This window comes from Carcharodon carcharias, chromosome 8, assembly GCF_017639515.1.
Source record: "Carcharodon carcharias isolate sCarCar2 chromosome 8, sCarCar2.pri, whole genome shotgun sequence".
Taxonomy (NCBI): Eukaryota; Metazoa; Chordata; class Chondrichthyes; order Lamniformes; family Lamnidae; genus Carcharodon; species Carcharodon carcharias.
In genome coordinates this window covers 117,422,118-117,438,665 of record NC_054474.1, presented here as the reverse complement: position 1 = coordinate 117,438,665, position 16,548 = coordinate 117,422,118, and the positions used below count along the sequence as shown (strand labels likewise).

Genomic DNA, 16,548 nt, shown 5'->3' with positions numbered 1-16,548 from the left:
ATAGACATAGTGCTACTCAGGCCATTCAAGTAGACCATTGGGCATAGGTAGGGGGGGTGGTGGAACAATGTAGTGAATGGAAAAGAACCTCTCTATTAAACCTCTCTGCTCCAAGGAGAACAGCCCCAGCCTCTCCACAGTAACTGAAGTCTTTCATCCTGGGTCCCATTGTAGTAAATCTCCTCTGCACCCTCTCCAAGATCTTGAGATCTTTCCAAAGTGCGGTGCTCAGAATCTCTTAGCTGAGGCCTAACCAGTCTTGTGTCAAAGTTTAGCATCACTTCCTTGCTTTTGAATTCTATTCCTCTATTAATACATACTTTTTTTTAAAACTTTCTCAACTTGCCCTGTAATTTTTAAAGATTTGTGTACATACACCCCAAGCTCTCTGATCCTGCACCCCCCCCACCATTTCGTTTATTTTGCTTCTCCTCATTCTTCCTACCAAAATTGATCATTTCACACTTCTCTGTGTTAAATTTCACCCACCATGTTTCTGACCATTTCACCAGGCTGTACCCACCTGAGATGTGTTACTATCCACCTGATCATTTACTACATTTCCGAGTTTCAAATCATCGGCCCTGTACATCCAAATCCAGGTCATTAATATAAATCAGCAGAGCAATGCTCCTAATGCCGACCTAGGGTAAATAACTCTGTACTTTCCTCAAGTCTGAAAAACAACTATTCATGAAGCACTGACCATTTTGGTGGATCAATGATGACCTTTGTACTCTCATCTTCATCACTGGACAGGGTTATGTCTTTACTGGGAACCTGTGATTTCACACTCGGAATCTGCAGCATCTGGTCATCGAGGTCCAAATCATCCTGGAATGCTGCTACCATGGGATTTCCTCTCCTCTCGCCATCACTGCAATAGGATGAGGCAAGCAGCGGTTAGTAGGTGACTCATAACTGTTGAACCACTTGTACCAAATGTGTCACTCAGCTCGAGCTAAGATGGTGGCAGACAGCAACAGTGCAATCACTCGATCGGTGGCCACCACCAACAGGACCTCTCCAGTCCACCATCAGTGGCCCACACCCTCACCCATCACCTACAGAATGTCCTCTGGCACCCACCCTCCCAACACTACAAGTGCCCCTTCTGTAATAACACTGTATAACACTAATTCCACTGACATAACAGTCAGTGTATGGCGTATCTGTCACTGTTTCATTTTCTGAATTATCATTCACTAACGAAAAGGTAATAAAGAACTGAGTGGTATGCAAGTCCTGAGTCCCAAGGGCACTGAACTGCTCTGTCATTGTGATCATCCAACTGTGGATGTCCTGAAATTCCTACCTGTCGCTCTCCTGCCGTGTTGCACTACCACTTTCCTTTTGAGGAATTGTATCTTCCAGGAAACTCTTGTCAATTCCCTCCTCAGGGACAAAGTCATCAACATTCTGTGTCTTCACTTCTCCCTCAGAGGAACCCGGGAATGCTGCATCTGCACAAGAAAACTGACATCAGAAGAGGTTTTACTTTTCAGAGAAGGCTGAAGGAAGAACAGGGATGAGAAGAGACAAGTCAGTGGGGAACTGACATGGGAGATAGCGAGGCAGAACAGCAGGCAATAACAGGAGTCTTGATAATGGAGGAACAGTCAACAACACTGGGAAAGAAGCTCAGGAAAGACAAAGAGACGGGGGCGGAAATGGTGGAGGGGAACAGAGGAATAGGGTGGAGGGAGGGGAGGGGATTCGCGCGAGGGAGGGGGGCCGCGCGAGGGAGGGGGGCCGCGCGAGGGAGGGGGGCCGCGCGAGGGAGGGGGGTGCGAGAGAGGGGGGGTGCGAGAGAGGGGGGGTGCGAGAGAGGGGGCGTGCGAGAGAGGGGGTGGTGAGGACAGGAGGGGTTGAGGACGGGGGCAGGAGGTGCTGAGGAGGGGCAATTTTTGTAATTACATCACACCTGGGGCTTTATATTAATTATTGTAAGATGAACAGAGAACTTCCTGTTAACACTGACAATAAACTGACTGTAGCTATTTCAGTCTGACTGGCTGCTTTCCTCCATTGTTTCTTCAAACTGACATTAGAAATGTAAAAGTAGTGACTGAGCTGCTTCCCAAGCCTCATTCATCAGCAACATAGAAACAGTGGGAGATTCTTCTGCCGACTGGTTATATACCCAAATTCAAATGAGATCATGGCTTATCTAAACTTCAACTCAATTTACTAGCATTAGTGTGATCCCTCTGGATAGCCTTATCCAACAAAAACAACTCCATCTCAGTCCTGAAATTTTCAATTGATCTCCAGCATTCACAACATTTAAAGGAGGGTGTTCCCATTATCCATTGCCCATTGTGTGAAGAAATGCTTCTTGATTACCTTCCTAAATGACATTGTTGTAATTGTGATTATTCCCTCTTTCTCCCCGATCAGAGAATGAAGCTTTTCCGATCTACCTTATTGAATCCCAAGTACACCCGGAATCGCTCAATATCTTACCGGCTTTGGTAGCGGGAGTCTCTGGTGTGGAGGAGGAGCCAAACAGTCGCGAGATAAAGCTGCGTTTCTGAGCGATAGGTGCAGCCAGGGTGTTGGCAGAGGGGGAGGGTGTGCTGAGTGGTGTGGGTGATATCTCAGGAGCAGAGCCTGGCTCAGCAGAGGGAGACACTGATGGTGGGGGAGGGGACCCTGATGGAGTGGGAGGTGCTTGCACAGAAGGTTGTGGAGTTCCAGGGCTGGAGTTGGTGGTGGAAGCTGAGCTTGCGGGTACCACAGGTGACTGTGACCCAGATGATGGGCTTTGACCATTGGTCGCTAAAGGAGAATTGAAGCCCCGATTCTTGGTATCCATTAGCTCAAGAAATCTGAAAGACACAGAGGATTCAAGATGAAAACAGAAAATGCTGGAAATACTCAGCAGGTCTGGGAGGATCTGTGGAAAGAGAAAGTATTAACATTTCAGATCTGTAATTTCTCATCAGAGCTCATTAGATTCCAATGGACGGACCCTAGGATCTATGAAAATTCTTTTCAAGATTAGAACAAATCTCTTATTGAATTAAGAGTTCATGTTCTACTACAGATTAATACATAATCCAGGTCAACACTCCCATGTGGTACTGAGGAATATCCTCTCAGATGGAAGAGAAAGATCCCATCACACTATTTCGAGCAATACTCCCTGTTGCCCTGGTTAATGCTTATCCCTTTTTAAAAATATTCTTTCACAGAATGTGGTCATCGCTGGCTAGATCAGCATTTGCTGCCCATCCTTAATTGCCCTCAAGAAGGTGGTGGTGAGCTGCCTTCTTGAACCGCTGCAGTCCATGTGGTGTAGGTGCTATTAGTGAGGATGTTCCAGGATTTGGACCCACTGACAGTAAAGAAACGCCAATATATTTCCAAGTCAGGACAGTGAGTGGCTTGGAAAGGAAATTCTAGATGGTGGTGTTCCCATGTGTCTGCTGCCCTTGTCCTTCTGCACCCTCTCTCATGCCTTCACATCTTTCCTAAATTGCGTTACCCAGATAGTTGAGGCTGAACCACTGTTTTAAACTGCTTTATTATAACTTCCTTGCTTTTGTACACTATGCCCCTATTTAAAAAACTCAGGGTTCTGTGTGCATTATCAACCGTTTTCTCAACCTGCCCTGCCATCTTCAAATATTTATACACAGGTCCCTTCTGCTCCTGCACCCCTTTTAGAATTGTATCCTTTACTTCATATTGCCTCTCCTCATTCTTCCTACCAAAATGAATCGCTTCACAGACACTGCATTAAATTTCATCTGCTCCATGTCCTCCCATTTCACCAATCTATGTCTTCTTGAAGTATTATACCCTGTACACTCAAGTTTAGGGCATTAATATGGGTTAGGAAATGCAGTGGTCCTAACCTAAGCTCCGAGAACCCCTCCAGTCCAAAAGACAACTATTCAAAACAATTCTCCACTTCCTGTCAGTGGCTCCCAATCAAGCAATGCATTGATTTTAAAATTCTCATCCTTGTTTTCAAATCTCTCCCTATCTCTGCAATCTTCTCCAATCCTACAACCTTCTAAGATATCTATGCTCTCGTTCTGACCCCTTGTATATCCCTGATTTTAAGTGCTGCACCATTCTGCTAATGCCTTCAACTTCCAAGGCCCTAAATTTAAATTCCCCAAAGATCTCTCCACCTCTCCTTCCTCGAAGATGCTCCTTAAAATCTACATCTTTGAGCTTTTAGTCATTGCTCATGTTTCAACTTTTGGGATGTCATCGAGGCCATGCAAGGTGCTACAGAAAAGTAAGTTTTCTTTAATTCCCTTCAGTCTGACCTCCACTCTGTTCAGCAGCAAGATCCCCATATCAAACCTGCAAAGGACCTCAGTGAAAATGCTTATGTGTTATCCCTCATTCTCCTCAACCTCTTTCTGTTCGACATGTCCGCGTGCCATTCTCCTTCATCCTCACTTCTCCAGTACCCAACTCCATTCTACTGTCCTCACATGGCTCCACTTCGAGTTCAGAACATCTCCAGCAACAGCTTCACTTCCCACCTCCACAGAGGCACTTCTAGAGCTGCTCAAGGATTTATTTATCCTGAGATCCTTTCACTGCTCAATGCCCCACCTACACACTGACATCTGGTGCCATCATACACTAGCACAAGAGACACTGCTGTTTGTTGTTAATACTGAGCTTTAAATCTCCATCATTGCCCTTAATAACCTCTGTACTGATGTATCTGATGCAAATTGTTCATTTAACATTCAGCAGAACAGTCCGAATTTCCTGCGAATATCACAGTAACCAAACATTGTTTGGCACCCAGCCCCAAACCTCCCTCTCACCCTGGCCACTCACTCCATTCCCTACATAGCTCAGGCAATTCATAACCTGAGACACCCAGAGCTGAGCTTCAAACCACAACATCCCAAACACCCCATTACCAGTACTGATTACTTCCAACCTTACCCCTCCCTCAAACTCACCAAAACTGTCACATGCCTGTTCTCACTTCTCCATAAACTCAGCAAGGTCGCTACATGATGGGCAGCTGAAGACAAGAAATCTAAAAAGTCCATCCTCATCTTCAAGTGCTCCATAGTCTTACACCAATCCTAGCTCTGCACTGTCCCTCAGCATTATCTCTGCTCCTTTACCCTTTGCCCTCTGGAGTCCCTGTACATCTCCCACTCTGTTCAATTCACAACTCATGGCAAAGACTTTAGCTGCCTCTATCCTACTCTCAAATTCCTCACTGAACTCCATTGTTCTACTTCACTCTTCACCTTCATAACTTTCCTTCAAACCCATCTTTTGGTCACTTCCTTTACCTTTCCCAGCCCGACATCCATTCCATTTAACGTCCGTTCTTCCCCTTAGCATGTTTTCCACATTAATTGAACAGTATACATCCAAGTATTTCTCTCCAATGCAGTGGGATTTCCTCAGCATTCAATGGCCTTACCAGGACAATTTCTAACATAGATCTCATTTTTTGTCTCTCTTAGCAACCTGACAGAAATAATTTCAGGGCTGTTGGTCTTAGCCTGTCAGAAACCTCTCCCCTCGGAGCCACTTATTAAATGGTGTGAGCTTCCTTGACGCACTGAAGTAGTTATGTATTACATTCTGAACTCAAACCTTCACATACACAGGTGTTCCAATTCACATTAGCTAAAGAAAGGATTTACGGACTCCAACCAGAAGAATAAGGAAAATGAGAAAATAAGATCAAAATTCTGCTTCCGATACAGAACATAAAAGGCAAGTCAATCTAGGCAAACTCTGCAGTTTTACACATAACATTCACAGTTCTGAGCCTCGAATGTAATTGTGATGATTCCACCCACCTGGTCAATCACATACCTGAGGAAGAGGCAGAATTACTAACACAGGACAGAGATTGTCGCTCTAGCAGCTCCAAATTTCTAATCAAAATGCAGACCTTATAAAATCTGCAGGACATTAAGCTGTTGGAGAGCACTTACTTTGTGCAAGAGTAGGCTGTAGAGGCTCAATTAGCTCAGAGTGTTGAGCTCTTGCCAAGAAGCTTGGTGTCGCAGTGCTGAAATGTGACTGCTGATTGAAAATCTATCTCTTGTGCAGCCTCTCATCGAACATTGCAATGGCTTCAAATAAATAAATTAGAGGCACTCTGGATTCAGTATCAGTTCCAATAGCCTTCTCTTACAGCCGATAACTGAGCTGAGGACATTTGTGGCCCTCACTGATGATCATCCCCTAATTCACTGTCAAACAGTCAGCATTAGAGGGCGTTGCCTCACACATTATACAACCAACTGCAAACCATGTTTCCTTAGACAAGGAATAGAACGTGAGCATCAAGGACAAGAAACATCTTTCAGCACATCTCTGCTACGCCCATGAACATTTTCCATACCCCACCCTAGACCAAAACACACCCCTTCCGAGGGGACATCACTCTCCCAAGACCCTTCTTCCCTCATCCCAAGACATCCCCTGACCCCATACCCCAGAAGCATATCCCACCCAACATGTACCCTAGACCAACCACATCAGCGCCCCCCACTAACAACATGACCCAATGATTATCCCCGAACTCCTAGGCCTTTCCCCACCCCGTTCCAAGATCATTCCTCTGCACTCCATGAGGGACATACACCCCTACAATACCCCAGGGACCACTCACCCGCTCCCACCCACCATGATACCACGGGGACCATTCAGACCTCCTCTCCCCACCACGATATTCGGTGGGGGGGGGGGGGCATTCAGAGCCCCCACCTTATTACCCCAGGGACCATTCACCACATGCTCCCCCCCACCCCCCCATTCTCTTGAGCCACACTCCCCCTCCACCGATACAGGGACTGTTGCCCCTGCATCCACCCTTTGTACAAAAGGACTGAGGAACATCACACACCCCGTGTACACGGGGACTGAGGAACATCACACACCCTGTGTACACGGGGACTGAGGAACATCACACACCCTGTGTACACGGGGACTGAGGAACATCACACACCCTGTGTACACGGGGACTGAGGAACATCACACACCCTGTGTACACGACGACTGAGGAGCATCACACACCCTGTGTACACGAGGACTGAGGAGCATCACACACCCTGTGTACACGAGGACTGAGGAGCATCATTCACCTTCTGTGTACACATTGACTGAGGAACATCACTCACCTCCTGTGTACACATTGACTGAGGAGCATCACTCACCTCCTGTGTACACTTTGACTGAGGAGCATCACTCACCGCCTGTGTACACATTGACTGAGGAACATCACTCACCTCCTGTGTACACACTGACTGAGGAACATCACTCACCTCCTGTGTACACATTGACTGAGGAACATCATCACCTCCTGTGTACACATTGACTGAGGAGCATCACTCACCTGTGTACACATTGACTGAGGAACATCACTCACCTCCTGTGTACACACTGACTGAGGAACATCACTCACCTCCTGTGTACACATTGACTGAGGAACATCATCACCTCCTGTGTACACATTGACTGAGGAGCATCACTCACCTGTGTACACATTGACTGAGGAGCATCATTCACCTCCTGTGTACACACTGACTGAGGAACAGTCACTGTGTATACAGGTAGGGGGAGATGTTCCTCAGTCAATGTGTACACAGGTGAGTGATGTTCTTCAGTCAATGTGTACACAGGAGGTGAGTGTCCTTAATACCAGATCCTCATCCAGAATACTTTGTCCAGTCCTGGTCAACCCTCATGTTGTGACCTTGGAAAAGGTTCAGAGAAGGCTCACTACATTAATAGTTCACTTTAACAACTTTTAGTATCCAGGACTGAGATGGAACTTAATACTCTTGAAAAATGTAGTCACCAGGGAGATTTGGCTGAAGTCTTTGAAATAATGAAGAGACAAGAATTTACATGGGGACAGATTATTTGAATTAGATAAATTAGAGAGAACCTGAGACATGCATTTTCCTCTTTGTGCTGTCCAGTGCCATCCTTCCCCAGTAGCCCAATGATCATTTTGCTGATTCTCCTGGATCTCAAGATGATCCAGCTGGTGCTCCAGCCCATCCTCTGCCAACTCTGCCATTACAGCAGCAAGTCACACTCAGCACTGCTAATGCTTCATAGCTGAACCTATCATGCTTGGGAAGGTTTTGGAGTGATTAGAATTAAACTGATTGCTTCAGGGATAGTCAGATCAACAAGAGCTTTAATTATTTGTAAAGTTAATTCCATGTGTGAACTGTCCAAACACCAACATATACCCCTCACTGGCAATGACTTCATTGTATGTTTGGGGACCAATGTGCTTCCCCACTCTTCCCCCTCCATATATATCATCCAATCCACAGGCTCTCAGCTGCACTCTGCATGTTTCCATCCAATCTGGCAGGATCCACAGCCTCAGCCTCCCCATTTAGAACAAATTAGTACCTCAGTAGTCCACTAACAGTACAAGTGTAATAGGCCATAGTTTACATCTGTTATAGGTTCCCTTTCCTTCATCTCAGCTTTATCTTGTCCAACATTATGAATATCTCTACTGGTGTCAGAACCCTTGAGGAGAGGAAATAATTACAAACCGATGTCAGTATGTGGCAGATAACATTTAATGTTAAATAAACTGATTTATGTGGGTGGGACTGAAGACAGCCATGCATGTAGCATCATGGATTCTAAAGTCTCCTGAGATTGGAAGTGAGCTGAGTGTCACAGTGCGCTAGTCTCTAAAGGTTCATGTCCAATGAGAGTTTATCATGAAAACAAAAAGGGTTTAGGATGTAAGGCTGGAGTGAGCAAATACAATCAAAGAGGGCACCATATTGTCCTTATTACCAGATCCTCATCCAGAATACTTTATCCAGTCCTGGTCAACCCTCATGTTGTGACCTTGGAAAAGGTTCAGAGAAGGCTCACAAGATTAATAGTTCACTTTAAAAACATTTAGTATCCAGGACTCAGATGGAACTTTATACTCTTGAAAAATGTAGTCACCAGGGAGATTTGGCTGAAGTCTTTAAAATAATGAAGAGACAAGAATTTACATGGGGATAGATTATTTGAATTAGATAAATTAGTGAGAACCATGAAACATTCATACAAATTACAGGGTAGGGGTCCAGTACTATTCCATTTCCTAGAGGCTCACTGATCACTGGAATAAGTTAGTGGCTGGAGCAACAGATGTGGATTCACTGCAAACATTTAAAAAGAAGCTGGACAGCTCCAGGGAGCAGATCACTGTGTACGCCAGGTGGATGACGTTCCTCAGTCACTGTGTACACAGGAGGTGGGTGATGTTCCTCAGTCAATGTGTACACAGGAGGTGAGTGATATTCCTCAGTCAATGTGTACACAGGAGGTGAGTGATGTTCCTCAGTCAATGTGTACACAGGTGAGTGATGTTCCTCAGTCAATGTGTACACAGGTGAGTGATGCTCCTCAGCCAATGTGTACACAGGTGAGTGATGCTCCTCAGCCAATGTGTACACAGGAGGTGAGTGATGTTCCTCAGTCAATGTGTACACAGGAGATGAGTGATGCTCCTCAGTCAATGTGTACACAGGGTCTGCAAAGTTCCTCAGGCCCCGTGTGCACAAGGTGTGTGATGTTCCTCAGTCCTCGTGTACACAGGGTGTGTGATGTTCCTCAGACCCCGTGTACACAGGGTGTGTGATGTTCCTCAGACCCCGTGTACACAGGGTGTGTGATGTTCCTCAGACCCCGTGTACACAGGGTGTGTGATGTTCCTCAGACCTCGTGTACACAGGGTGTGTGATGTTCCTCAGACCCCGTGTACACAGGGTGTGTGATGTTCCTCAGACCCCGTGTACACAGGGTGTGTGATGTTCCTCAGACCCCGTGTACACAGGGTGTGTGATGTTCCTCAGACCCCATGTACGCAGGGTGTGTGATATTCCTCAGACCCCGTGTACACAGGGTGTGTGATATTCCTCAGACCCCGTGTACACAGGGTGTGTGATGTTCCTCAGACCCCGTGTACACAGGGTGTGTGATGTTCCTCAGACCCCGTGTACACAGGGTGTGTGATGTTCCTCAGACCCCGTGTACACAGGGTGTGTGATGTTCCTCAGACCCCGTGTACACAGGGTGTGTGATGTTCCTCAGTCCTTGTGTACAGAGGGTGCATGATGTTTGCTCACTAATGGTGCATATTGCAGGACATGCAAACCAGTTCACCTTCCATTTTCTTATGCTGCTCCAGCCCCAACCTATTGGTTTATCCCTGTACTCAATCCTTCAGCTTGGAATTCCATCATTTATGGTGAAACAGTTCCATGTGTACTGCCAAGTGCCAGACCAGGGAAGTTCTGGGAGGAGAATGAGGAAGTCGCTGAACAGCAACGATAATTCAGTCTCTGCATCTTGCACTGTCTAGCAAGAGGTCAGGTGACCCCTCAACCCTGCTGTGAAGCTGAAAACAAAGCAATCTTACTATAAGACAAGTGAATCCCTGAACTCACCTTTAACACATTTCCACTGAACACAAACTTATTTGTTTTAAGTGAGCCCCCTCAGTACCAGCTAGTATCTTCATTCAGCGGACTGTTGAAGGGCCTAGAACAGTTCCAGGGATTGTAACTGTTCCAGGGTCTAACTGGCCCATACCCATGACCATGGAATGTTATTCCCAACATTTCAAATAAGTGGATATACACAACTGCTTTAACAAAAATCTTTTATAATGTATATTTCTGCTAACCAAGATGCATTTTCCCAATGCCCCTCACTGGGAATGGCTCCATAGGTACCAGTCACATTCCACCCAAGCTGCTGATCTTCAGTAAGAGTTAGTATCAGGAGGTTAATAGGTAAGGGTAGGGAAGCTGGAAGGGAGACTTGCAGTCTATCATGGACCACCATTGATCAAAAGTAGCTCATTTCTTTCTAATGTTTAGGGAAATAGCAATACTACAGTGGGCTGGTTAAAGGTGTCTGCAGAACATTGGGATGGAGAGATGGCTGGGGTTGGCAGGACACGTATTTCACCTCCATGACTCCCAGAGTGGCAGTAGAATGGACACCAGCAGGGGAGGCTGATGATGAGGATGGCTGAAGAAGACATGGCAAAGTATGTTTAAGGAGGACCTCCAAGAGTAGGACATCACCTGGGCTGGAACGAAAGCACCAAAGCGGGAAAGACCATGAAGACCCACTGCAACTTAAAATTGCCTCAGAGATACAGAGTTTACTGGTGACAGAAGAGCAGTACTGGAGTGATTTAGTCATTTGTGGCTAGAGACATGGCCCACAGGTTCAATTTAAGATTTACTTCCGTAACTGGACTTTGATCCTGTTCACAGAAGCTGATCTTCGATTGATGTTCAGTAGCTCCCCTACTGAATTTCCAAAATTTTCATTGAAGGGAGGTCTATTGGATTCTAGCATTGGCAGCCAGATTTTCAAAACAACAATAATTTGTATTTAACCTAATAAAAGGTCCCAAAGTGCTGCACAGGAGCATCATAAAACAAACTATGATCCTGAGCCACATTAGGGAGATATTAGTTCAGATGACCAAAGGCTTGGTCAAAGATGTAGAAAGGGAGGATGTAGATATAGTAGTCCAGGAGGAACATTGCGAGATATTGGATGGGATAGTCATAAAGAGAGAGGGAGTACTCAAAGGGTTGAAATCCTTGAAAGTTGATAAGTCACCAGGGCCAGATGGATTGTTTCCGAGGCTGCTGAACAAAGTCAGGGAGGAAATAGCAGGTGCTCTGAGGATGATTTTCCAATCTTTACTAGATACAGGGGAGGTACCGGAGGACTGGAGAAATGCAAATGTAGTTCCATTGTTTAAAAAGGGATCAAAGGAAATGCCAAACAATTATAGGCTGGTTAGTCTTACATCGGTGGTGAGCAAATTAGTAGAATCAATCCTGAGAGATAGGATTAACTGTCATGTGGAAAGGCATGGACTAGTCAGACATGGTCAGCATGGATTTGTTAAAGGAAGGTCTTGCCTCACAAAATTGATTGAATTCTTTGAGGAAGTGACAAGAAGGGTTGATGAAGGTAGTGCAGTGGATGTTGTGCACATGGATTTTAGCAAGGCATTTGACAAGGTCCCCCATAGCAGATTGGCCAGGAAAGTAAAAGCCCATGGGATTCAAGGTAATGTGACAAACTGGATAAAAGGTTGGCTTTGTAACAGGAAACAAAGGGTAATGGTCGATGAATGCCCTTGTGAATGGAAAGTTGTCTCAAGTGGTGTTCCACAGGGCTCAGTGTTGGGACCCTTGCTGTTTGTGTTATATATTAACAATTTGGACGTGAACTTGGCGGTACAACAGGGAAATTTGCAGATGACACAAAGATTGGCTGAGTAGTGGATAGTGTAGAGGATAGCCATAATCTCCAAAACGATATAGATGGGTTGGTGGAGTGGGCGGTAAAGTGGCAGATGGATTTTAACATAGAGAAGTGTGAGGTCATATATTTAGGGGGGTCAAACAGTTACAGGGATTACACAATAAATGGGAATATACTAAGAGGGGTAGATGAAGTGAGAGATCTTGGCATACAAGTACACAGGTCCCTGAAGGCAGCCGTTCAAGTAGACAAGCTTATAAAGAAGGCATATGGAATGGTCTCCTTCACTGGCAGAGGTATAGAATATAAAAGTAAGGATATAATGTTGGAATCGTATAAAACACTGGTGAGGCCACAACTGTAGTATTGTGTGCAGTTCTGGGCACCACATTACAGGAAGGACGTAATAGCTCTGGAGAGAGTGGAGAGGAGGTTTACAAGAATGTTGCTAGGGTTAGAAAAGCGTAGCTACGAGGAGAGATTGGATAGACTGGGGTTACTTTCCTTAGAACAAAGAAGGCTGAGAGGTGACTTGATTGAGGTGTACAAAATTATGAGGAGAATAGATAGAGTGGACAGGATAAAATTGTTTCCTTTGGTGGAGAATTCTAGAACCAGGGGACATAGATTCAAGATAAGTGGTAAAAGGTATAGGAGGACATGAGGGAGAACTTTTTTATGCAGAGGATAGGGGGTGTCTGGAATTCGCTGCCCAAGTTGGTGGTAGAGGCAGAAACTCTAAACTCTTTTAAAAAGTACGTGGATCTGCACCTTAAGTGCTGTAAGCTGCAGGGCTATGGGCCGGGTGCAGGAAGGTGGGATTAGAAAGGGTAGCTGGGTGTCCTTAGGCTGGCATGGACAAGATGGGCTAAATGGCCTCCTTCTGTGCTGTAACGCTTCTGTGGTTTCTAAGGAACATCCTAAAGAAGGACAGTGAAGTAGAGAGGTGGGGTGGCTTAGGGAGGGTATTCAAGAGTTTAAGACTGAGGTATTTACAGACCCAGCCACCAATAAAATCGGGGATGCCCAAGAGGCCAGATGAGTGCATGCATCTCCGAGGATATTAGAGCTGGAGGAGATTGCTGAAATAGGGAGGGATTTGAAAACAAAGCTGAGAATTTTAAAATCAGACGTTACTTGATCAGGAGCCAATGTCAGCGAGCACAGGGATGATAGATGAACAGGACTTGTTGCGAGTTAAGACATGGACAGCCGTTTTGGATGACCTCAAGTCTACAGAGAGTAGAATGTGGGAGTCCAGCTACAAGTACATTGGGATAATCAAGTCTAGACATAATAAAGGCATGAATGAAGGTTTCAGCAGCAGATGAACTGAGATGGGCAAAGTCGACCAATGCTAGAATAAAAACAGGGGTTTTAGTGGTGGCATGATTGGGATTAAACAAGTCTGTTCACAGACTGTTGCCAGAGCGGCATGGAGTTGGCAGCTACAGGACAGGGTTTGGAGTGAGGACCAAAAATAATGGCTGCAGTCTTCGCAATATTTAGTTGGAGAAAATTTATTACTCTAGTATTGGATGTTGGATAGGCAGTCTGATAATTTAGTGACAGTGGAGGAGTAGTGGTGAGGTAGAGCTGGGTTTCATTATATGAAAACTAATGCATTTGGATGGTGTCACCAAGGGGCTGCATGTTGACAAGAGTTAGGTGGGGGCTGAGCTTAGATCCTTGGAGGACACCAGAGGTCACAATGTGGGAGTGGGAACAGAAGCCATTGCAAGCAATACTCTGGCTTCAGTTAGATAGATAAAAATGGAACCATGTGAGTATAGTCCCACCCAGCTGGACAACAGTGGAGAGGTGTTGGAGGAGGATGCTGTGGCCAACCATGTTGAAGGCTCCAGACAGGTAGAGAAGGATGAGACGGTATAGTTTATAGTGGTCATAGTCACACAGGATGTCATTTGTGACTTTGTTAAGAGCCGCTTCAGTACTGTGGCAGTGGCAAAACCTGATTGGAGGAATTTAAACACAGAGTTCTGGGAAAGATGGGCAAAGTCTTGCAAGGCAACAACATGTTCAAGGACTTTGGAAAGGAAAGGGAGATTGGAGATGGGATGGTGGGGTCAATCAGGAGATGAGTAGTGTGTTATGCTGGCAGATTTAAAGGAGAGAGGGACAACACGAAGAAAGAGAACCTTTAGCATTATTGGCTAACATGGGGACTTGGAGTGGAAGTTGGATGATCAACAGTTTAGTGGGAATAGGGTTGAGGGAGCAGGAGGTGGGCCTCAAGGACAAGATAAGCTCAAAGAGGGCTTGAGGGGAGATAGGAAAAAAACGAGAGAAAGATGGGGTTCAGGGTAAGGACAGGGGGAAGCCTTAGAGAAAGTCTAGCCCAGTGGGCTAGTGAATAGGTGGGTTACTGCAGAGGCAGCCAATAAGATGGTATCGATTTAGTGACAAAGAAGCTCCACGAGCTCCCTGTACTTACTGTAGGTGGTGAGCAGACAGGGGGGAGGGAAGATGACTTGCAATAGAGAAAGCTTGGTACACATTTCTGCTTTAGTACATTAGGTACTAGAGGCAGAGCTGTTGTCATGGATTACGAGCAGGACCCTTGACTGCAGATACAACCTGCTGGAGCAACAGCCTGAATGTCTGCATGTACAGCAGACAGTAAGTCACACTGCTCTGCAACATTTGGAACACACTGCAACCAGGTCATGGGGTACCCGGGCTAGGAGTTGCTGTGTAAATCTGGGAGAGTGGTTCTCTGGGCCTGTTGTGCGAATGGTCCTCCAAAACTTTAAATGTTCTTGAGATGTAGGCATTGTAGGCCAGGCCGATAGTTATTGCTCACCCTTAATTGCTTTTGAGAAAGTGATGGTGCACCCATGGTGCTGTTATGCAGGAAATTCCAGGATTTTAATCCAATGATGATAAAGGGATGGCAATACATATCCAAGTCACCATGACTTGGAGGGTAACCTGGGAGTGGTGGTGTTCTCATGTTGCTGCTGCAATCCTCTTTCTTGATACTAGAACCCACAAGGGGTGGGGAGGGTTCACAGGGGGTGGGGGGGCGTCACAAGGGGTGGGGGTGCGTCACAAGGGGTGGGGGGGACGTCACAAGGGGTGGGGGGGACGTCACAAGGGGTGGGGGGGACGTCACAAGGGGTGGGGGGGACGTCACAAGGGGTGGGGAAGGGGGGGGGGCGAGCAAGTGCTGCTTAAGTAGCATTGGTTTACAATTTTACAGTGCACAGTGGAAACCTTTTCCGTCTCAAATGAGAAATGATAAGGTGTAATCTTATCATTTTAACAACACTGGATGGACCAGGGCATTGGGTGGGCATGTAATCAACTGGGGGTGGGGGGGATGAGCACACGCTCCTCCCACTGCCTCACAACACACCTCTTCAGTGTCCTCCTACTCATGCCCCTCCTCACATCCCCCTCCTCTTCCTCCTTCTCAAACCCTCCTCCTCAAGCACTCCTCCTCCTCCTCACACCCCCTTCCTTGTCCTGCTGATATCAACTCTAAATGCAGCTGTCAGGATGAGCCTGTTTTCTAACAAGATAAAGTTGACAGTGTGAGAGACAGAAAGGGACAACTCGTAACCCATGGAAACTAATCTCACGCTGCAACAATATACCCGGAAAATAAAAGCAGAACATTATGTTATCGGAGAGAAAAGGGAGTTCCAGCAAGATTCCAGTGAAACACCGTTAACATAAGATATTTACCAAAGATATATACATGGCCAAAACAGGACAGATGAATTCACAGCCCCAAACCAAACACTTCTTAAAACATGGAGCAAAACCAGGAACTGCAGCTCTGAATCTCAGAAAAAATGGGAAAACTGTCCAGGATCATCCCATGGCACACTCCGGAGTCAGCTTCCAACTGATCCCACTGCACGCTCCAGGATCAGCATCTAGTCGATCCCATTGCACACTCCAGGATCAGCCTCCAACCGATCCCACTGCTCACTCCAGAATCAGCCTCCAACCGAACCCACTGCACACTCCAGGATCAGCCTCCAACCATTCCCAAGGCACACTCCAGCATCAGCCTCCAGCCAATCTCATAGCACACTCCAGGATTAGCCTCTAACCAATCCCACGGCATACTCTGGAGTCAGATTCCAACCGATCCCATAGCACACTCCAGGATCAGATTACAACTGATCCCATGGCACATTCCGGGATCAGCCCCTGACTGATCCAACAACGCACTCCAGGGTCAGGTTCCAACCGATCCCATGGAACTCTTTGGGATCAGCTTCC

General features: G+C 46.2%; 1 protein-coding gene across 2 annotated transcripts in view; it reads right to left on the bottom strand.

Moving 5' to 3' along the window:
* The window catches only part of LOC121280986 (rab-like protein 6), a 264,891-nt gene that overhangs the window by 123,565 nt on the left and 124,778 nt on the right, over positions 1-16,548 (bottom strand). For both annotated transcript variants that reach the window (XM_041193510.1, XM_041193509.1), the window contains 3 exons: positions 2,467-2,831; positions 1,316-1,463; positions 707-877 (listed from right to left, as the gene is read on the bottom strand). In XM_041193510.1, coding sequence (XP_041049444.1) covers positions 707-877; positions 1,316-1,463; positions 2,467-2,831 — 684 coding nt within the window. The remainder of the gene's footprint in view (positions 1-706; positions 878-1,315; positions 1,464-2,466; positions 2,832-16,548) is intronic.